At 43.9% G+C, this 21,586-nt stretch overlaps 2 protein-coding genes and 1 long non-coding RNA gene across 3 annotated transcripts in view; 1 reads left to right on the top strand and 2 right to left on the bottom strand.

The window, feature by feature from the left end:
- Positions 1-4,086: 4,086 nt before the first annotated feature.
- The window catches only part of LOC147641143 (endoribonuclease Dicer homolog 3a-like), a 74,508-nt gene continuing 57,008 nt past the window's right edge, over positions 4,087-21,586 (bottom strand). Inside the window, 15 exon segments of the mRNA XM_086811714.1 lie at positions 4,087-4,563; positions 4,653-4,985; positions 5,069-5,353; positions 6,440-6,928; positions 7,050-7,083; positions 7,085-7,268; positions 7,319-7,422; positions 7,542-8,092; positions 11,199-11,483; positions 11,683-12,031; positions 12,128-12,346; positions 18,524-18,684; positions 18,806-18,998; positions 19,208-19,313; positions 19,499-19,673. Of these exon segments, the coding sequence (XP_086667840.1) occupies positions 4,267-4,563; positions 4,653-4,985; positions 5,069-5,353; positions 6,440-6,928; positions 7,050-7,083; positions 7,085-7,268; positions 7,319-7,422; positions 7,542-8,092; positions 11,199-11,483; positions 11,683-12,031; positions 12,128-12,346; positions 18,524-18,684; positions 18,806-18,998; positions 19,208-19,313; positions 19,499-19,673 (3,765 nt within the window). The 3' untranslated portion in view covers positions 4,087-4,266.
- On the top strand, positions 5,465-5,804 carry LOC147641145 (uncharacterized). Its single transcript, XR_015268954.1, has 2 exons — positions 5,465-5,598; positions 5,634-5,804. It is a non-coding gene; the product is annotated as an uncharacterized LOC147641145 (long non-coding RNA).
- Positions 13,826-18,415, bottom strand: LOC147641144 (uncharacterized). Its single transcript, XM_086818618.1, has 3 exons — positions 17,150-18,415; positions 14,077-17,117; positions 13,826-14,034 (listed from the first exon to the last, which is right to left on the bottom strand). Exon 2 carries the CDS (start codon positions 16,710-16,712, stop codon positions 16,095-16,097), a length of 618 nt encoding a protein of 205 aa, XP_086674744.1. The 5' UTR covers positions 16,713-17,117; positions 17,150-18,415; the 3' UTR covers positions 13,826-14,034; positions 14,077-16,094.

Genomic DNA, 21,586 nt, shown 5'->3' with positions numbered 1-21,586 from the left:
CTAGTTGGAAGGTGTGGAGAAAAGTATCCCGCACAGTTGTCCATTTAGAAAAATGATCCATCAGAAATTAGCTTAACCATTTTTCTACAAAAGCCTCTAGGTTGGACGGGAAGAGCACAAAGAAGGTATCTTCTCTTTCCAAGCTCTCTGTCTAGGCCTTAGCTCCTGCACCACATGGCCAAGAAGCTCCTCACGTGGTCATCTCTACCTTCGGCAGAACCATTGACCAGTCTCCTGATTGGGAGGGTTAGTTTGACCTTCGACATTGTTCCCAAGGGTGGAATTACCAAGATGACACTAGTTACGAGTAAGGGTGGAGGGGGTGTATGGGCAAGAACAAAATAGGGTGGTTTTCTTGTACTCTAGCAACAACATAGGATGAACAGGCTTCTTCTTGGACTACCATGAGAACGTGTTCAGGGTATCCAGAGGTGTGAAAGAACTCCCTACCTTCTAGATTAGCCCAATACACGTAGACACAAACACAACCTCGTACATAATGTGGGATGTAGTGTCCCATTGTGCATGCCAACAAATTCTTAGTGTAACATACTTATGAGTGTCCCACGCATGCTAAAGTGGAACACCCTGTCAAAAGGGTTCTACTCTAGGCAATACATCCACAAGAGTCATCACACTAAACTACAGAGATGTATGGCTACTCTACCTCTCTCCTATAGTCTCTCACACGACAAACATAGGGGACATACTTAACCTCATTGATACACTAAGAAATTAGATTAGTAGAGTATTATAATGGCAACAACCAAGAAGGCCCCCAAGTATTCTAGGGTCTAGCATTAAGTCTGGGCTCCCCTTGACCTTTGGTGTTCAAAGGTGGTAATTACCCATCTCTAATTTATCTTAAGGAAGAGTTTCACAAAGTTGCCACCTGACAAAGATTTGGAGGTTCGGGAAGGGGAGGAGGAGGTTTGGGTAGCATTTGATTTTGGAAGCCTCAAAAGACGTGCAAAGCACGGGTTCCCAACTAGTAATTAGAATACTACCAAAGTGAGTTGTAGGCAACATTTGATGTAGATTCCCTAGGAGTGCGGGGTATCCACTATTACCACTTTGGCAAGGCGTTGACACTGATAATGTGCATGAGGAGACTAGTGGTCCACATTGGGACCTCCAAAATGATGACCAATCGTGACTTGTGACCTTCAAGTGGATCCGCATGGTGTATGGTAATTAAGTGGCTCACATGTGACCATGACGATGGACAAAGTGGCACCACAAGCACCTATGGACCTAAATGGCACCATGATAGCTACAATGATTAGTGTAGAAGGTAGTGTGTTGACTAGCAATGAAGATAGTTTGCATACCACATAAATGTAGATGTTCTACGGCCATCATGAAAAGTGTAGAATATGGTGCGACCATGGTTTAGCATATTTCCACACCTATAGATGTATAGGCATCACAATAAACTCTGTAGAGTTGGCTTATGGTTATGTTAGTATTGCCATCAAGTTTAACAGTTTTGTTACATCTTTGAACATAGGTATTAGATTGGCTTACCTCACTTTTTAGGAGTTTACATAAGATGTGATTTGAGGGCTGTGATTTTTGTGGTGAGGCCGCCTCCCCAACAATGAGAAAGTGGAGAGTAAAAACTCGAGGAATTATTTTGATAAGAAGAAGACAAAGGAGGAGGTTAAATGTTTCTACTATAATAAAAGGATGGCATATTGCTAAAGAGTGTGTGAAGAAGCAAGTTGATGCCAAAATGACACTTTGATGTTCAAAACAAAAGTACATTTGTTGCGATGTTTGTGGGGCTAGTTTACAGTAAAGTGTGGCTCGTGTACCATCATATGATGATGCATGTATCATTGATAAGGGGGCAACCAACAAAAACACGACTAGTCATAAGGATGGGTTTCCTTCTTAAAGCATGTGAAAAATGATGTAATTGGAAAAGACGTCACATGCACATTTCCTCTTAGGTCTAAAGCTATTTTTACTAGAAGTTCATCGAATGTTCTTTGAGAACCATATTTGAAGAGAAACCTCCTATTTATTTTGACCATCTTTGAGTGTAATTTGTGGGTTTAGTTTGATAAGCATGGGGCTTTGAATTCAGAAGACATTGATAAGGTAATTGCTAGAGATGTTTGATGCAATAATGTGTACATCCAACCTGATGTGGATACTAGAAAATTTTGCCATGAATGCTTTGAGTAGGTGAGTATTTAGAGTCTTGTTAAAATGCACAGAGGTAAAGCTAGTTGAGCACTTGCCACCACTTTTACAAATGCTAGATATATATGTAATTGTATGATGAGTAAGTACTAAGAGAAAAACCTTCCACAAGAGATTGGCTCCAAGACAATGCTTGTACATGATGTTCTCCATGAAAATATAGACATTATTGCAATGAGAGGTGGTTCCTTTTATCTCCATTTGATTAACAACTATAATAGAGGTATGTGTGTATTTTACTTGACAAAAAGTCCAAGATTTTGACAAGTTTTAAGAATCACTACCTCTAGCCAGCCAGAATGTGCTTGAAGATGTGAGATGTGAGAATCATGTGATATATGCTCTATTATTATAGTCACACAAATTTTCACAAGAAGATTTCAATTTTCGTGAGACTTTTGAAGATTAACTACAATCACTGGCACAACTTATATATCAAAAATCTACTTTTCTTAAGGAAAGCCTATGAAGTAGCCACCTTTGTTTTACAATTACTGATTTCAAAAGCCAATTGAAACGAGCCCCATAAGGGTGGTGCCAATCTAGATTCATACTTCTCAGATATTAATCTCTATAGAATCTCTTTAAAAACAAAATCTATGGGTTTTTGTGAGCAAGACATGTATATAATTATTATGACCACCTTTGTAAGTGATCACATCAAAAGAAGATGTCTTGAACCCATGCACCCTTATTGAGGAGAAAAAGTTTTGCATAAGCCATGTACCATCTTCATCTCTTAGCATAACTATGCTCAGGAGATATTGAGAGCTTTTGGTGTATTTGAATGCAAGGCAGGTAGTGCCCCAATGGGCTATCTATTGAAGGTAATTCAAATCTTGTGGGTGAGACCTTATAAACGAAGCTCATTGGAAACTTAATCTTCTTTATTAATACTAAAGGAGAGCGAAATTGGCAGTTGTGTTTCAAGCAACTTCTTTAACAACCCTCATGGAAAAGCACATATGCAAGTACAAAGTTACGTTTGAGAATGAAACTATCTATGTTGCAAGAAAAGTCCTTGATATAACCAAGGGAAGTTAAACTGAAGCTTCGGGTTCTACTGCTGTTCATTATGGAACAGGTTCCATGCATATCAACACGATTTGTAAATGGCTTAAGAAAGAAATTCTTGTACGAACCAATACCCCATACCAGACCATGAACAAGGTGGGTGGAGTCACACCATGATACCGTCTTTGGGTTCTAGAGCTTGAAGAGAGATATAGTGGTTTCAGATGGATCCAAAAGCTACACCAAGACCGAGGGTCTGATAAGACTTTCATTTATTGACCAATGGATGCAAAACAATCACAATGACCCAATGCCAGAAGAAAATCCTCAGGATTGAACGAATAGTCTACAAAGGCTAATTTAGAAAGTTAGGCATATAGTGGTTTCAGATGGATCCAAAAGCTACACACCGACTGAGGGTCTAATAAGACTTTCATTTTTTGACCAATGGATGCAAAACAATCACAATGACCCAATGCCAGAAGAAAATCCTCAGGATTGAACGAATAGTCTTCGAAGGCTAATTTAGAAAGTCAGGTTCTATCCCATGCACACATAAATTACCTATCTTCAATGTGTATTGCACCTACCTTCAACATGCAACCTCCATCTCAACAGCCATATCAAGCTATGGAAGCTCCTTTTTACAAGAGCACACGGGCGTAGGGCTATGGAAGCTCCTTTTTGCAAGAGCACATGGGTGTGGAGCTTAAGAATGTAGTACCCAATGAGGGTAGGGACCTAGGTTCCAAACCCAGCAGCCTACACCTGTTGGACACACTACTTAAGTAGCTAAATAACATGTATCACACAAAAAAAGATATGTTGATTAGAGATGTTTTTTTAAGGAGCATTCTGTGCTTCCAACAAATTTAAATGCTATTTTTTCAATGTTAATCTAGTACCTGTCATGTTATATAATTACTTACATTGTAACTGTCAGAGTGTGGGTTGACTACCTAGAGTCTTTTTCCTTAATTTGGTTTTTTTTGACATAGTTCTCACATGGCTTGCCCACATTGCAACACCTCAGTATCCTTTTCAATATTGCTCACATTGCATCACCTCAGTGTCCTTTTCATTATTTGATAGCCTTTGTCTTTTCTCGTGAGAAATATGGTTGATGCATTCCAATCTACGCTTTTGTCCACCCTCATCATGAGACAGCCTCGGTCTTTTCTCATCAGAAACACTGTCAGTGCATTCAGATCTACGCTTTGGTCCAGGCTGACGTACTTCCTCTTCTGTGGTGGGAGTGTTCGGAAGGTTTGAATTATCAATGACATGTTTCTTTGGTCCTTGCACCGATACTCGCCGAGGATGTGTAATGCCCCGATCCTGGTAAGATAAATGCCAACCATGTTATACACATTACATCACATGATCACATAAGTACAACTATCACATAATAAGGGAAACATCATTACCTGCAAAACCAGCAAAATCTGTTGTGCTGCATCTTTTTTGGCTGTCTTCTTATGCTGCCTGCATGCTGTCTCGGTGATCACCTCATCATCAAGCTCAACTTTAGCTGTAGCAAAAGCCATTTTTCCCTCCTTCCCTGTCTTCTTGCAGGTGAAAGCAAAACCCTTGTTCTGGGTCAACAACTCATGCAGCTCCCGGATAGGATGGAGAGGAAGGGTTGCAGGTGTTACTATTGGAGCCAATATAGGCTTCATAACATTCCAAACCACCTCCAAGTCAAAGCCACTGTCCACAAGTACAGCTCCTGCAATGCTCTCAACAAGATCCCCTAAAACCTACAACATCAAACATCAGCATGCATGCAATGCTGCAAATACCTCCCAATGACCAAGAAAACAAAAGAGAGCTAGTTGATGACCTTTGGCCCTTGTACTCCTTCCCATCCAAATGATTGCTCTTGGCCTTCCTCTAGGGCCATGTGAACAGCCTTCACGAAATTGGTTATCTGGGACAGCAGCTCCCCTGACCCGTGGCGCAGATACCTCTGCAAGTCATGTTTCACTGCAGAGCGGGCAAAGCATGCATTGTTAACTGCTGCAGAACGAAGGTCAGAAAGAATGCCTGGGGTGAGGCCAGGATGATGTACAAACAGATGGCGCACGATGAGAAAGTCGAGCACTGCATCACCTAGAAACTCCAGTCGCTGCAGAGTTTAGAGCTGAAGTTAGTTACTTGAAGGTTCATGTTAGTTACCACCCTTCGGAAGATCTGAACATGTGTACTGCTAGGTGAACATTTCAAAGTGAGTGATAAAGTCTTTACGTGGAACACCGAGGGTCGAACAAGGCTGTTGACTCTCTCCCACTTTGTGAGCTATGCATTAACAAAAACTAGTAGAGACCAACGAGTGCTAGCTCATCTGGTAGAGCGTTGGTCTCTACTCCCAAGGTCTTGGGAGTAGAGCGTTGGTCTCTACTCCCAAGGTCTTGGGTTCAAGTCTTGGGTTCAAGTCTTGGGGGCCTCGTTAGGTACCCACCCTTGACGGGTTGATTATAAGCATGTACGATGGGTTCGCCAGCCCTCATCTGAGGCTGGGTGTGTGTGTTTCTAAAATTTCCTGTACCTTCGAAAAAAAAAACTAGTAATATTACTTTTTTTTAAATAAAATTCAATGATTTTTATTCACCACCCCCTTTTTAACCCACCCCTTGGTGTAGGGGTAGAGAATGAGCTTGATTCGAACTCGCATCCCGTCGTGTAGAGCTCCCAGCTCTACCGCTGGGCAATAATACTTACACAAGGGTACAAGCCCGAAAAATCATAAAAGCCACCCAGAATGGCAGGCCTAACACACTATCACATCGCACATACAAAGTTCTTCTGGGGACCGTCTGTGTTAATAGCAGATGATATAGGAAGATGCATTCTCTTCCTTTGGTTGTTGCTTGTACACGGTGTCCCTCTATACATCATTGAATCTTGTCTCCTCTTTATCCTGCCACAACCTTCATGTCGAGAACACTCAGTATTGTTCATAAAGTTGCATGGAGGCCATTCAAGTACGCCAGAGGATAGCTTTGCTCAATAAAGAGGGTAGACACAAATGAATCTTACATCACCTTGGGAGCAATGCTGGAAGTTGGTATACACTTTTTTATATAGGTGTCAGGTTCAAGGGCTCCTTTTTACCCCCTCTTTACAATCAATTTGAGGATAATTTCAATACAATTTGTAACCTCAAGAAAAGATGAGTGAGAAAAGCAAATACACTACCAAATAAGAGTCTTACCTGATAGCAACATCCCCCAGAAGGATCTTGTTGGAAGGCATGTGTTAGAGCCTCTACTAAAATCGACTTGTTCTCGAAAACGTAACCAAGCTGGGTTTCTAGGCCCACAGTATCTATTCCATCTACTATACTTTGATTTACAGTAGTGTGACTCTTAGCTGCTTTTATCAAAGATATATCAAATTCCACTTGCATTCCCATCCATGTCATAAAACCCAAAGCAGGTCTTGAATCTCCATCCACTAAAAAAGCACCAATCAAAGCCTCCACTGCATCGGCCAGTGTCTTGGAGCAAATCCATCTGTGTCCTTGGCTACATGACTTTCCGATCCGGAATATTCCATTTGTGTTATTATTCTCGTTGTCAGAATTTTCATCTACAAAGCATGTTAGATTTCCTAGGTTGCATCTGCATACGACATGCCTCGGACAAAGCATTCCTGGAGCAAACCAGTGCTCAGGATGAAATGGCTCATCCCGGACATATTGCTGAAAACAGAGAGAGAAAGGCATGGCTTATCAGGTACTTTGATAAAGTATGCTCAACTTTGGCTGGAAAACAAAACCAAATGCACTCTTCATTACAGCTTGATTTGTGGAAAAAACGTACTGGCAACTGTTTAGCTACAGCTAAATGATGCAGCGTTGCAAATGGCTCTACATCTCCTAGCAGAAAGCTGGCCTTCATGCTTCTTCTCATACATAAGAAAAAGATATCGACTGACAGCGTACTTCAAAAAGGAGTCCCCGAGCAACTCCAGCCCTTCAAATGAGAAGCCCTCCAAGCACCTCAGTGTTGTTAGAGCCTCCATCACCTTCTCACAATTGTCTTATATCAGCAAGAAAACAAAACAAAGTAGTTGTAATCAAAATGGTCTTAATCCTCGAAGCTTGCAGTATGTTCTGTCAAAAGATTGTGCAAGCGATGACTTTGTTTCACTTGAAGAAGGGACTGCTGAGGAGACCTCAATTCCTTCCCATACCTGCTCTCCTTACAAAGAAAAACATAATGAAATGAAAAATAATAAAGAGAGAGTGAGAGAGATGAAAGAGAGAAATATCTCAAGTGCTTGAGCTTCAATGACAGAATTTTTAAACTTACTTTTCTTTGAAATAATGTGCGTAGCTGTCGTATTTCATTTCTTTGGTATTATTTTTCAAATCGATGCGACAATCTGCATTTTTCCCCTCTAAAACGTCCATCACAGTATATACTTTTCCTGTATGGATTGTAACTACTGCCATGCCCATCAACTTGGAAACAGCAATCAATCCACAAGCCATGTGAAGTAAGTTTTCTCCTTCTGTGCCTTTGCTTTCAAATACATAAGGAGTATTTTTCAGATTCTCTGAATCCCATTCACATCCTTCAGTGGATGAGATGGCGGAGAAGATGTGTGCCGTTATAGCACAGTTATTAACAGTTTCCCAGTCCACAGGTATTTCATTTGGTTCTACATGTTTGTCTAGAATCAATGGAAGAAACAAGTACATGTGTGAAGAATGCCACAATTCTTCTAGCACATTCACCGATGCAAGCAAGTTCTTCATTTTAAACAATGGAGAACCTTCATCCTTCTTCTTTATACGCTTTAACAGTTTTCCAAACATCCCATTGTAGATCAATTCATGATAGGCCTTTGCCGCTTTTAACTGTTTGAAAATTACAAAACACATCATAAAGTGCTCACCGAAATTGAAACCCGACTAGCCTCCCTTGAGGGCAAGCCCGACCCAGTTCACGCAGTTCAGGAGCAGATTCATGCAGCCAAAGCAGAGTTCATTGAAGCTATAGAAGGTATGGAGCAACATCTTACCGTAGATATCATGTCAACCATCAAGGAAGAAGAACTCTGAGAAAGCATTGCTGAGCATCTCCGAGTAGGTGGACTCCCGGAGGGTTGGGACGAGCAAGAAGTCAGAGAGCAAATGGAAATTGATGAAGATGAATACATCTCAGACATGGAGATTATGAGGAGGCGAGTCAGTAAGGCCCTCCCCTCATTGATGTAGGGACCATTGTCAAGAAAGGGAAGCATGCCATTGCGAAATATCACAACAAACAGGACAAGATCCAAGTTCTCCGACAGTCCAAATCATTACAGGGCACCAGGCTCTGGTTAGCTAATGAACTCACTCCCCTACAGCTTAAAAACAAAAGTGCAGGACTCGCCAAAGTCCGAGCAGCCGTCAACCTGGAAAGTGGGCAGTCTACCGCGATGGAAGGGCAATAATCGAGGACTTCTGTAAGCCTAAACCGAATTGATTAGCATTCTAATGTGCCATCGGCATTTTTTTTTGTATCACAGATAGTTGTTTATCATCCTAGGGTTTTCATTAATCTTTTGCTTGAGCCTAAGTGCACCCCGAAGTGCATTGTAATGACTGTGAGGTACCGGTTTTTGGTCCCATATGCCTTCAAGGCATTCCGTGGATGTTAATATGACTTTCTTTCTTTCTTTCTCTCTCTCTTATCCTGTTTCTGTAACCCCCTACTGGGTGCAATCTCAAGCCTCAAGCTAAGGTCACTGCTGTTAGCTCCACCCCTATGCTCAATCTCAGCTCTCCAAAACAGTTCCAGCTCCGCAGAAAGAGCTCACCCTCAGCAGCATGCCTGACCACTCCATTGCCTCACTCTCAATGACATTAGCATCAACAATGGCTAGTCCATCTCCTTATCCCCTCCAGCCCATTCAGATGGAGTCCAAACTGCACAGCAAGTAAGTGGACAAAAACAAACCTTATCTTTAAGTTTTTATGATTAATATTCAAGAAGGCTGTTCACATGGCAAGAAGTGAAATGCCATTTTGTGGCCATTTTGGAAACACCAAGAAACCCACCCGTAACCCGCTCAAACAAGTTGTCCACATATCTAGTAGAGCAAATAAAGGAGATCATTGCCAAGGTAAAGGAAGAGCTGAAGGAAGAATTAAAGAAGAGGTCAACAACTAAAGAAGAGATCATTGCCAAGGTAAAGGAAGAGCTGAAGAAAGAACTAAAGAAGAGGTCAAAAATAAGATAAAGGGAGACCTACAAGAGACAATTGGTGATATACAAGCAGTGGTTGCAGCCGAAGTCAAGGAAGTCAGTGTTTCTCAAAATCAGAAATGGAGGATTACTGGAAGCATGGTGGAATTATGGGATTGATACATGGGAGTGTTTGTGTCTTACAGCTTGACGAGTCCAATGGAAAGGATTAGCAATAATAAAGGAAGAAATAATTGGTAATCATGCATGATACCAAAGCCAACAAGGTGGATATCCTCATGCAGTTGAGGAAACTAAAGGATAGCAAGGTAAGGATTGCAGATGAGCTCAACCCAACTCGCAGTTGAAGCAAAAAGGGATTGAGCTTGCTCAAGTTCGAGCAAAGTTAAAGAAGGCGAATGGGCTGTTTTCAGTGATGGAAAGACTCTCATTCAAAATTCTCACAACCCGAAACCAGCCACTTGTCCAATGACACTTGCTGTCAACATAGCCTCACCAACATCCGATGACCTCCAATCTAGCATTGCTATGAATGCTGCATCTCCTTAGGACCTTTTTTTAGTCTGGTTTGATGTTTCTTTTCTTGGACAACAGATGATTCGGCAGAAGATCTTCATGGTCTTCATTTAGACAAGAGGATTGATAGAGACATACAAAAGGGCTACCCGAGGTGTAGGGATATGCAAGGGAGTCTCTGCCTATAGGGACTAGACTCGTACTTCTGGGGGCTGAGGAAGTATAAGGTTCACAAGGAATGGCAATCTTCCTCTGACCTCGCTTGCATACACTGCTCACAGTCGTTAGACAGGTTGTGGAGGCTGGATTTATTGGGATTTGCTTAGCACTACCAAGAGCAAGAGTTATGCACATCACGGTTTGTTATTTTCTGCTTGAGACATCCACCTTTGTACATGACTTATTGCAGGAGGGCTAGTCACTTTTTTTTTCCCTTTTTTCCCAAGAAAAATATCCTTCTATTAGTTATAAAAAATACAGCCGAAACAACTAAGCATATGACCCAGTTCAATCATGGGAGACAAGAAAACGGTAGGGGACACAGAGGGTCTCTCTTCCTCGCTGGCTGGTCGTTCTCGGAGGAAGGCTATCTCATACAAATTGGGAGCTCATTGCAGTATCACAGCTAGGCAGATTTGGAGAGCCAGATAAACAGAGGCTATTGCGGGGACACTGAGATATACAACACTCAGTGCATTTGTACTATATGGGGAGATATTATTATTCACTATGCAGGGGCCATCCAGATTTGCACAAGCAAAGTGCACTGTTTTCATGAGGGAGTGGGATCAAGGGATCTTTTTCTCAATGACCCCCACAGGACTTCAAACATCATTAGAACATCACCTTTTAGATGCCTTGAGAGGGTATCAATGGCATGGATGTTGGAAGACATTTGATGAGAACCTAAATAGTTATAGTTTTCAAGCTGATCAATACAAAACCTTTTGTGAAGCCAGAATTCTTCCCTCTCAACTTTTCAAGGAGATTCCCTTCCCATTCCATACAGGATTCACATTTATGGTGCTCGGATCAAAGTAAGGAGGAAACATAATCATAATATGCCCACTTGCATTGAGACATAAAGACTCCATGAGGTTAGGACCACCTACACCTAAATCATGATGCTACCATGCTACCTTCACCTACAGGCCTTTGATTTTTTTCTTAAGGGCCACCTTACCTGCCCATTTGATTTCACAGGACAAATTAGAAACCTTATTGAACATTATTTTGATGGTAATCATGCCTCACCTGGTCTGCACTCAAAGACAAGGTCCCTCCAGCAGTGATTGTTGCCTTTGCTGTCCTATTTCTTATCAAGAAGAGTGGAATCACTGTATTGACAACATCATCATCAATCACAGAATCAACAAGAAAGACAAAATTCGAGTATGCATCCTCCTCCTCAGGTGTAAATGTGAAGCTAAAAATATAAGCCTGAAGCACAACAGTTTCTGTTTTGTTGATCCAATCACCAAAAAGGGGTACCAATACTAATGAGCGATGTTTCCATGTTGTAGGGTTTGAGAGATGAGGCTACTCATACGAACAACCAACTACCTTTCTTGGAAGAAGGCCATCGGTGAGAATATATATTATCCTAACATTTGAGAAGGTTTTGCATAAGTATCTTCTTGCTATATTTATCATCAACCTACCTCCAATATGTAGCATTAATTAAATAAAAACAAAACACAGAGAAAGGGTCACTTTACCCAGTAGATAACTTTCAAGCCATCTCCAAATGCAATATTTCTTTTTGTTTGGCACATGTAATAGCTTGATTTGTTCTGCATAATGTACCTGCACTGGAAACCTTCTTTCCTCCAATGTTCATGACCATCTCTTCCACTGACTTCTCCACTTCCACCACTGGTAATAGGTGATCCGTAATCTGCCCCATAAGGTGCAGCTTCTTGTAAGCCTCCAAGCATACTACCTGCTTTGCAAGTAAAGGACTCTTCTTGGGTGGACCAATTAGTTTTCGAAAAGGTCCATTAGGCGGCAATGCCAGTTTACAAACATGTAGACCATCCTCCCCCTGGACATTGTCAAAGCTAAACTCTGGCTGTGGCAAGTAATATCTGAGCACATTAACACCAACAAGCCATAACTTAAACATATAATGCTCTGAAACAAAATTTAAATAGTAACTCTTTTGAGTTTAAAAAAAAACGCACTTGTCCCCCGGCAGCTTGGAGCAGAAACGATAGATCAAGCTTATGCTGGAGTCAGTATTGACCGTGGCACCAGTAGACTCGACACAATAAAACTCCACCTCTTCTAGCCAATCCTCTTTTACAAGAACTTCTTGGTGTTTTCTGTTCAAGGCCTGCGCCCTCATGGATTCTTCACTTCTAATCATATCCAACACCAGATCTTCTTCCTTCTGGTTGTATCTGTTCCAATCAGAAGCTTGTCACATGACTTTGGCAAGTAATCTCTATGCATACAATTGAAGCATGTTCAAACACTCAAGTGGTCTTTATACCCATGTTGTTGGGTCCATTGTAAGTCCCTACCAGGGCGTCATCCATACAGTGACATCTTTCTAGACAAATTGAAAAAACCAGGAAGAGTGTTGACAAACCAGTGCCTGCCTCTGTAATATCTCCAAAAGACATCACCAGATTGGCAATACTGACGAGTTTGGAATATTGCTAATAAATAGAGGCTCTAGTGGAGGACACTTAAATCTTATTAAGTATTCAAAGATTACTAAGAGTGTGGATTAGTCTCATTAATGGATACTGCCAAAGCCACGGGAGGCAAGCCTTGGTCTGGCTCAAACCTTACACCTAGATGGTGGGTCCTGATGGTATGAGACCAGGGCTTGAAGGGTTCAGGCATGGTGTTAGTCTAGTGGCTCAGGGTTTCCCTGCAGGGAGCTGTAGCTGGGTTGTGAGCTATCCAGTTCCTCCAAGATGGTTCTTGAACTAATTATTGATTGATCCTCTTCATCTCAAAACCCTCCTAGAGCATTTGTAGAAGCTGGGCCTTGCACTTGCATAGCCCACTGCATGTATCCTGAAAGGCCAACCATGGTTCTCAAGAAAGCAAGTATTATACATGATAGCCTCCTTTCAATCTCTCCTAGGGTAATAATAGGCAAGCTTGCACACCTCTTTAGTAGGATTAAGAGGGATGCTATCATTTCTTTTGGTTCTATCGACGGAGTTTGGGCCTCAGCTGAGATTCGAGGGGACTGACAGGAGCTTGGCCATTATGGTTAGGCAAGGAGTTGCTCAGCAGTGTTGTCTTCAGGATTTGCCACTTTCACACTTTGTCCCTCTGGCGCACAAAGGTTAGACAGCTCTTGGGAGATTATTGCTAGCATCTCAGCCTGGAATATCTGGAAGGCTAGATGCACCGAGGCCATTGAGGGTACTCCTGTTCTTGTTTCTCAGTGTCTTTGCAGGATTTGGAGTGATATTATTCACATCATCATGGCTACCTAGGCCAGAATCCAGGGATCTTCGAGGTCTGCGGAGAGGAAGCGCGGCCACTTTATGAGAGAGTGGGACATTGGTATCTTTTTCATGTCCTCTCATTCGGGACCCTATTGGCAGCACAGGGCTCCTGATTGGTTGAGATCTCCACCTTGCTTGGTGTGAAATCTCCATTTTGTAAAACTTTCTCATACTTAATAGAAGTCTCCTTTCGGAAAAAAAAAAAAGAGTTAATTTGATGTAGGGATCCATTTGTTGCAAGCAGTCAAAATATGAGTCCTCATGTGTACAGTTGTAAAGATATACATCCAATCTTCACCACTAGGAAGCATGCACTTAACACTGTCAAAATACGCAACGGAGATGATGACAAAATCTGAGATCACAAGAGCAAGTAGAGTGCAGAAAATAGTCAGCACAAGAAAAGGAGAGAGATAGGCGTGTAACTCTTCTCTATACACAAGATCCCGCAATGAAAACAAGATACAATAGGTGGGGGGCCATGGGGCCATTTTATATGGCCCCATGAGTGTAGTCGGCCAGTAGATGGACAGCCGACAGGACATGAAATGCCCACGACCAGAAAAACATCAGTCGGCTAGCATATCAGAGTCGGCCTTCACACGTGTGGAGTCGGCCTTCACACGTGTGGAGTCGGCCTTCACACGTGTGGAGTCGGCCAGCACTAGAGAGCAATTGGGACTGCCTGTGACCAGTCGGCCAGCATTTGGTATAGCCGACAGGTCCTACACTGCCTCCCACACCCTAGAAAAATAGGAAAAAATGGGACAAAAATACGGGGAGTGAGGAAAAATGATAAAACACCTACAAAGGGCGGGCACACCCACAACAGAGGCCCTGGTGTCTGATAAAGACAGGAGATGACTTCTAACACCCCCTCTCAGCTCTTGGTTGTGAAAGCAACCCTAGGGAGCTGGAGTGCCGCTTGAGCGTAGCCTGAGGTAGAGACTTCGTGAAGAGGTCCGCCGCATTGTCCTCCGTCGAACAATAAAGTAACAAGATGTTACCAGCCAAGATCTTCTCACGTACAAAGTGATACTGTATCTCTATGTGCTTGGTCCGGGCATGGAAGTCCGGGTTCCGAGCAATAGCTATACAACTCTGGTTATCACACTAGATGACTGTGGGCTTCTTCTGTGGAAACCCAATCTCGCCTAGGAGCCTCCGCAGCCACACAACCTCGCAAGCAGCACCACAAGCAGCCCGGTACTCTGCCTCTGTCGAAGATAGGGCAATAGTTGGCTGCCTCTTACTGCTCCAAGAAACTGCTCCGGAGCGGAGGGTAAAACTATAACCTGAAGTGGATCTCCTCGTGTCTTGATCTCCTCCCCAATCTGAGTCACTCCAACCTTGGAGTCTGACTCCATCCCCTCCTGTGTAAACGGTCTGAATCGTGGTCATCCGTGCTGTCAGTGCAAAGGTATCCTCGTAGTCGATGCCTGGCCACTGAGCATAACCTTTAGCCACAAGTTTGGCTTTGTGTTTGTCCACCGACCCATCTGACGCATATTTGGTCTTAAAGACCCATTTGACACCAATGACTGACCGTTTCGACGGCCTCGGTACCAACTCCCATGTTTTGTTCTTCTCGATGGCATCAAGTTCCACCTGCATGGCTTTCCTCCAAGTATCCTGTGAAAGGGCTTCCTTCACGGAAGTGGACTCCTTGTCCCGCATAATACGAGACATCAAAGCATAGTTTACCTGAAGAAGCTCCGCTGTATTGCTTTTGTCACGGACTCTGTGCGATCTTCGAGGGCTGTCCTCTGTGGTCCACTGGGAGGGTAACTCCGTGACACCTGACTCCCGAAGGGTGTCCAACAACCACCTGGGTACTCGAACAGAACGTGGAGCCTCCTGCCGTTGCGGGGGCTCTACTCTAGCTGCGGGCTCAACCTCCTGTACTGACTGAGGTGGATCAATTGGAACAATAGTCTGGGAATCATCATCAGACTCTTCTCTGGATCTCCAAGAAGTGGCAGCTCCTCGACAGTGGATACTGGAACATGCTCATCAAAGACCACATCCCGGCTGACAGCAATCTCATTCCTATCTGGATCATAGAATCTGTATCCCTTGGAAAGAGAATTATACCCCACAAATATAAGCTTGCGGGATTTGGAGTCAAGCTTCCCCCTCTGCTTCTTCGGAATATGTACATACGCAAAACTCCAAAAAAAACGGAAGTGTGAGACATCAGGTTTCCTGCCAAAGTATGCCTCAAACGGAGTCATATTAGGTACTGAAGTCGTTGGAGACCGGTTGAGGGTATGGACAGCCGTTGCCACAGCCTCTCCCTAAAGTGGACGAGGAAGATCACGATGCTCCAGCATGGTCCTCGCCATCTCCACCACAGTCCTATTTTTGCGTTCTACAACTCCATTCTCTGAAGGCGATCTTGTATTGGCCAGTTCCCTCTTGATGCCATGATCTGCACAAAATCTGAGAAATACATTCGAGGAGAATTCACCCCCTTTGTCAGCCCTGAGAGTCTTTACCTGCAATCCAGACTCTTTTTCCACCATCACATGCCAATCCTTGAACCATGCAAAAGCTTGGTCCTTCTGTGAAAGAAAGTAGACCCACGTGAATCTGGTATAGTCATCAACAAGCAGCATAAAATAGAGAGATCCTCCCACTGATGGTGTTTGCTGAGGTCCACACAAGTCAGTGTGAATCAACTCCAATGGTTTTGAAGCCCGCCTGGAAGCCTGCTTCGGAAAGGACTCCCTGTGCTGCTTACCACGTATGCAAGAACTGCAACGTCCTTGCCTGTTGCCAACATCTGGCAAGCCAACCGGTCGCGGAAAGCTCGCCGCAGTGCATCCACATTTAAGTGGCCAAAACAAAAGTGCCACAAATCTCCGACCTGAGAACCGGTCAATGAGGAGAGTGCAGAGAGCTTGTAGATACCATTCTCCACACCACCTTCCCAAACAACCGGGCCAGTCTCACGGTCCCGTAGAGCAACTGAATGTGCCTCAAATTCCACCTGAAAGCCAGTCTTGCATACTTCATGTGCTGATAGAAGATGAAAACCAAGAGCAGGGACATAAAGACCACGGGAGGCATGCTTGCCCCCCTTGTCGTCGGCAATAATCTCCATCCGGCCCTCACTGTGAATCGGAATGGTGGAGTTGTCGCCAATGAAAATGCGACCTGATAGCCGTTTCAGATCCAGAAAGAAGTCAAGGAACGGAGTCATGTGCCTAGAAGCACCACTGTCAAGAAATCCATTCCCGGGTATCCTTTGCGGTGAAGCCAACTGCCTCCTCGCTCGAAGATGATGAAGCATCTAAGTCCATCATCTCTAAGTGCACAAATGCAGGAGTCTTTGCAGCTAAGGCTGAAGAATCAGCACTCTTCCCACTCCGCTTAGGACACCTCCTCCAGTAGTGGCCTTTCTCGCCACAGTCATTGCAGGACCGCTCGGCCTTCAGTTTCTCTCGTTCTGTTTCAGGCTTCTTCTCAGAAGACTTCTCCGGTGAAGCCTTCTCTTTGCCCTTTTTGTTATTCCGGCCTTTCGACCGTTGGCCAATTAAGGCCTCCGAATCTCCGCTGTGAGGAGGGTTCGTGAAACGTTCCTCCTGGTCTAGGACCATGGGCACAAGCTCCTCCCAGGTAATGGTGCTGAGCCTGCCACTAGTAATCAAAGACGAGTAGAAAGCCTGCCACTAGTAATCAAAGAGGAGTAGAAAGCCTGCCACTAGTAATCAAAGAGGAGTAGAAAGCCGAATACTGAGCAGGCAAGTGGGACAGCAAAGTAATGGCCATATCTTCTGATGATATCTCCTTCCCAGCCTGGAGGACTTCTTGCTGAAGGGCCTGCAGCTTGTTAATGTGCTCCCGCATCATCGACGACTTTGCAGGGTTCATAACCTGCATCTGCACTTCCAAGGAAATCCTCTTCATGGGCGATACCCTGTTATAAAGAGAAGCCAAGTGCTGCCATATGCCTCTGGCCAGCGTCATATGCTTTACGTGATTGATTACTTGTGGTGTGCAGTTGAGGAAGAAAAATGACCGGACCCTAGCGTTGACACGATCCCACATCTGTGCCTGTGCCTCGCGTTCCTTCTTTATTGACAGTAACTCCCCTTCCTCTGCTTCCGGCCGTGGAACCCCGATGACAATGAAATCAGCAAGGTCATATGACTCCACCACAGACTCCATCATCACCTTCCAAATGCTGTAATTGTTCCCGTCCAACTAATGGTCCATTGGGAACATGGGGAGAGTTGGGATCTTCACATGCTTCTCAGCCATCTCTAACAAATCTGCCATCGCGGGGATGTAACTGAAAAGGGTGGGTGGGTGGGAAAAAAACTTTAAACCTGCAAGTGGCTGTCCAGCAACTTAGCCCGCCTTCCTCTTGCTACTTCTCTTCCCGAACAGTCCCTAACAGTCCACCAATCAACAACGTAACAATGCCCCTCTTGCTCAGAAAACTCCCAAGATCTTTCAAGAGCCTAGGGCTCTCATACCATGTCAAAATACGCAGTGGAGATGATGACAAAATCTAGATCACAAGAGCAAGTAGAGTGCAGAAAATAGACAGCACAAGAGAAGGAGAGAGATAGGCATGTAACTCTTCTCTATACACAAGATCCCGCAATGAAAACAAGATACAATAGGTGGGGGGCCATGGGGCCATTTTATATGGCCCCATGAGTGCAGTCGGCCAGTAGATGGACAGCCGACAGGACATGAAATGCCCATGACCAGAAAAACATCAGTCGGCCAGCATATCAGAGTCGGCCCTCACACGTGTGGAGTCGGCCAGCAGTAGAGAGCAACTGGGACTGCCTGTGACCAGTCAGCCAGCATATCAGAGTCGGCCCTCACACGTGTGGAGTCGGCCAGCAATAGAGAGCAACTGGGACTGCCTGTGACCCGTTGGCCAGCATCTGGTACAGCCGACAGGTCCTACACTGCCTCCCACACCCTGGAAAAATAGGGAAAAATGGGGACAAAAATACGGGGAGTGAGGAAAAATGATAAAACACCTACAAAGGGCGGGCACACCCACAACAAAGGCCCTGGTGTCTGATAAAGACAGGAGATGACTTCTGACAAACACATGATGGTAAACAGATGGGCGCCCACCTCTCAAGAAAAATTACGTAGTCCGAACCCGGTCTACGAGCTCGACCACGGGATTGAATAAAGCTACGCACTGACTTCGGCAAATCGAAACGTATCACAGAGCTACAACTCTGGACATCAAGACCTTCCTCCGCAACATTTGTGGCTACCAAAATGTTCACCTAAAAACAAAATGTAAATTTTATTGAGACCAAATTACCTGAATGGTAGAAATTTGAATTAATGGAAAATTTAGGAAAATACATGCAACCGTGTCAAAGATGATTACCCAAAGTGCCTAACCTTTCCAGTACGGAACTGCTCTATTGTATGTTGTTGCTGTCGTCTACCCATGACATCCAGTGAAGCAGATGCACCAGTGAGAAAGTCGCAGTTAAAGGAAGATAAGCAGCCCATCTGATTGCCAACTTTGGCAAGAACCATAGCTGCCACAACTCTTTCCACAAAAACAATACAGCGCACATCTTTGTTGTCCCTATAAATGATTTTCACAGAAAACCGAAGATGGAGTGAGTAATTTTACATGCCAGGGTTCGAACCTGCACCCTGCTACACAGCAGAGTGCAGTTGCAACCAGGCAGGCTAAAGCTGGCTAGCTAAAAAAGCTCTATTTATTTATTTTAGTGAAGATGTATTTATATTAATAAAAAAGCTCTATTTTATTAATATGGGACAGTCAAAAACCTGTATTGCACAAGGCAATTGACAAGAAGGAGAACCTTTGGACTCAGAAATCCTTTCTCCACAGTGCGTGCAGCATCCTCTAGCTTGTTTACAGGCTCTAATTTTCCTACAATACATAATGCATAACTCATCATGTCTACCATGTCTTCGACTAGCTTCTCAAAACGCATGATAGGGTACTCAACTATGCATGTGAAACTAAAATAAAAACACCCTTTACAAGATCAAAAAAATTTTAAGTGTATAATGAATATGATTATGTCATCCATGGGTGCCAAACATGCGCCAAACCTTCTGAAAGTGCAGCCTCTAAAATTGGTAGGGCCTCACTAAGAAACAGTTCTTTGGTGTTTTGTAGTGCTTCATTGTCTGTCTCAAACATTGAATTTCTTTTGTCCTTATTCAGAAGCAAATTAGCTGCCTGACCAGCCAAAAAAAGAGAAAAAAACACAAGTCCGGGCTGGAATATTCAATGAGTTTATAACTCCTTTTCTTATTGCAACTAGGATATCCCAAAGTATACCTCATATGCACACCAAAGCCCCAACTCTTGCAAACAGTAACACAGAGAGCCATGCAACTCTCTAGCCAAATAAGCATCCCAGATAAAATCATCAAAGATGAGCCAGCCGAGCCGCCGTAGACAATAACGAAATAACATCTGCATCTAGTAGCTGAGCTGAGAGAAGAGAAGAAAACTGCCAAAGCAGCAAACCGCGGATACGTAGAATGTGCCCATGTATTCCAGACAAGGAATCAAAGATGAACCCATTCCGTGTAGTCCAAATATGCCAAAGTCCTGTCCATCTAAGAAAAAGGAATATCACAAGGTGACTGTCCGAAGTAATGACTTGAGGACAAATCCCAAATATCCACTGATGAGCCGAAACAGTAGACCTCTCTACTGCCTCCCAAACGCGAGAGACAAAAGACCAAATCTGACGGGCCACTGGACAACTCATGAACAGATGCATAACTGTTTCAGTGCATGTCGTGCAGAAGAAGCAAGAGGCCAATGTAATTTTATGACGGCTGAGCTGATCCCGTGTAGGTAACCCTCCCACCAACATCCTCCAAATGAAAACCTTACCTTGGTAAGGGAGTTTAGACTGCCAACCACGCATAAGAGTTTTCTGCGACCATGATTTAGACTTGTGAAATTCCCACACCTTATTGGCCTTGGCTGAAACCCAATCTTTCTCTAATACGAGCTTATGGTAGACCTGGTTAGCTGAAAGTGATATCAAGTCACCAGATTTACATAGTGCCCAATCAAGCCAAGGCTGATCTGCAAATGGCCGAGGCAATGGAGTAAAAGGCTCAACTGCATGCATGATGTCAACCCATAGTGGCTGAAATGTCCGAGGAACCCTAAAGTGCTGCCGAATACGATGAAACGAATATGGCCTGTCACGACCAGGTATCACAGCATCTCGGATTCTAACCAAGCCTAACCTGACCATGCGGTTGAGTCGTATGCGTGAAGCATCTCTATCTGGCCAAACAATGACACGCGACTCCACAAATGTTTCGAACTGCAAAGAGTTCAAAAGTAGTCTTTCATGACCAAGATCCCACCGAGCCAATAGTAGAACTTCATGCCAAGAAAGGAGAATATGCGATAAAATGTGAGATGAGCGAATACGGACAGGATGAGCCGCACTCACAATGTCCCACCATGAAGCTTGCACACGTGTCCGTCCATGTGACAATCCCTCCAACTCAATCAAGTCACAAGCCATGAATACCCAAGGCTGCTGCTGCAAACACATATCCTGAAAAAGCGCCCACCTACGCGCCACCATATGCAAGCGGACATCAAGTAAAGCATCCCCACCCATTCCTTTGGGCGTCGTAATGTGATTCCAAGCTATCCATGTTTGACCCATAATATTTCCTTGCCTCTTCCACAGCATAAACCGAATGGGAGCAACCAAACGGAGAAGAGATTTGTGCGTCCAAGGTAGCAAAGGCAAAAAATAGGAAATCATGCTAAGCATAATAATCTGAGCTACCTTAACCCTCACGTGCATAGGCCACCCTTGAGCTTTCCAATACACAAATTTATCCGCGAGATCCGAGCAGAAATCCAAGCAAGAAGCGCTTGGGGGTCCACATCCACACCCACCGGATACCCAAGATGACGAACAATGTCTCTTGTATGCACCACACGGCCTTGCCACCCTAATGCCTCAAGCTCAAATTCCGTGCATACAATGAGGGCTGATTTTGTTGAATTTATTTTCAGCACAGAAGCCAATGCAAAATTATTCCAAGCTTCCATTGCTCGATCTATATTGGCTTTTTCGGCCCTGAGAAACATAAAAGTGTCATCCGCAAGGACTTGAGCAACAACCAATTGCTTGCCATGAGGGAGAT

Source organism: Cibotium barometz, chromosome 2 (assembly GCF_041138505.1).
Source record: "Cibotium barometz isolate CiBa-2024 chromosome 2, ASM4113850v1, whole genome shotgun sequence".
In the NCBI taxonomy this organism is placed as follows: Eukaryota; Viridiplantae; Streptophyta; class Polypodiopsida; order Cyatheales; family Cibotiaceae; genus Cibotium; species Cibotium barometz.
The sequence above is the reverse complement of the archived record's forward strand: the minus strand, read 5'-3'. Positions and strand labels throughout refer to the sequence as shown.

Excerpts from the sequence above, each read along its gene's own strand:
- LOC147641144 (XM_086818618.1), bottom strand. The coding sequence starts at position 16,712 with ATGCTTCATCATCTTCGAGCGAGGAGGCAGTTGGCTTCACCGCAAAGG.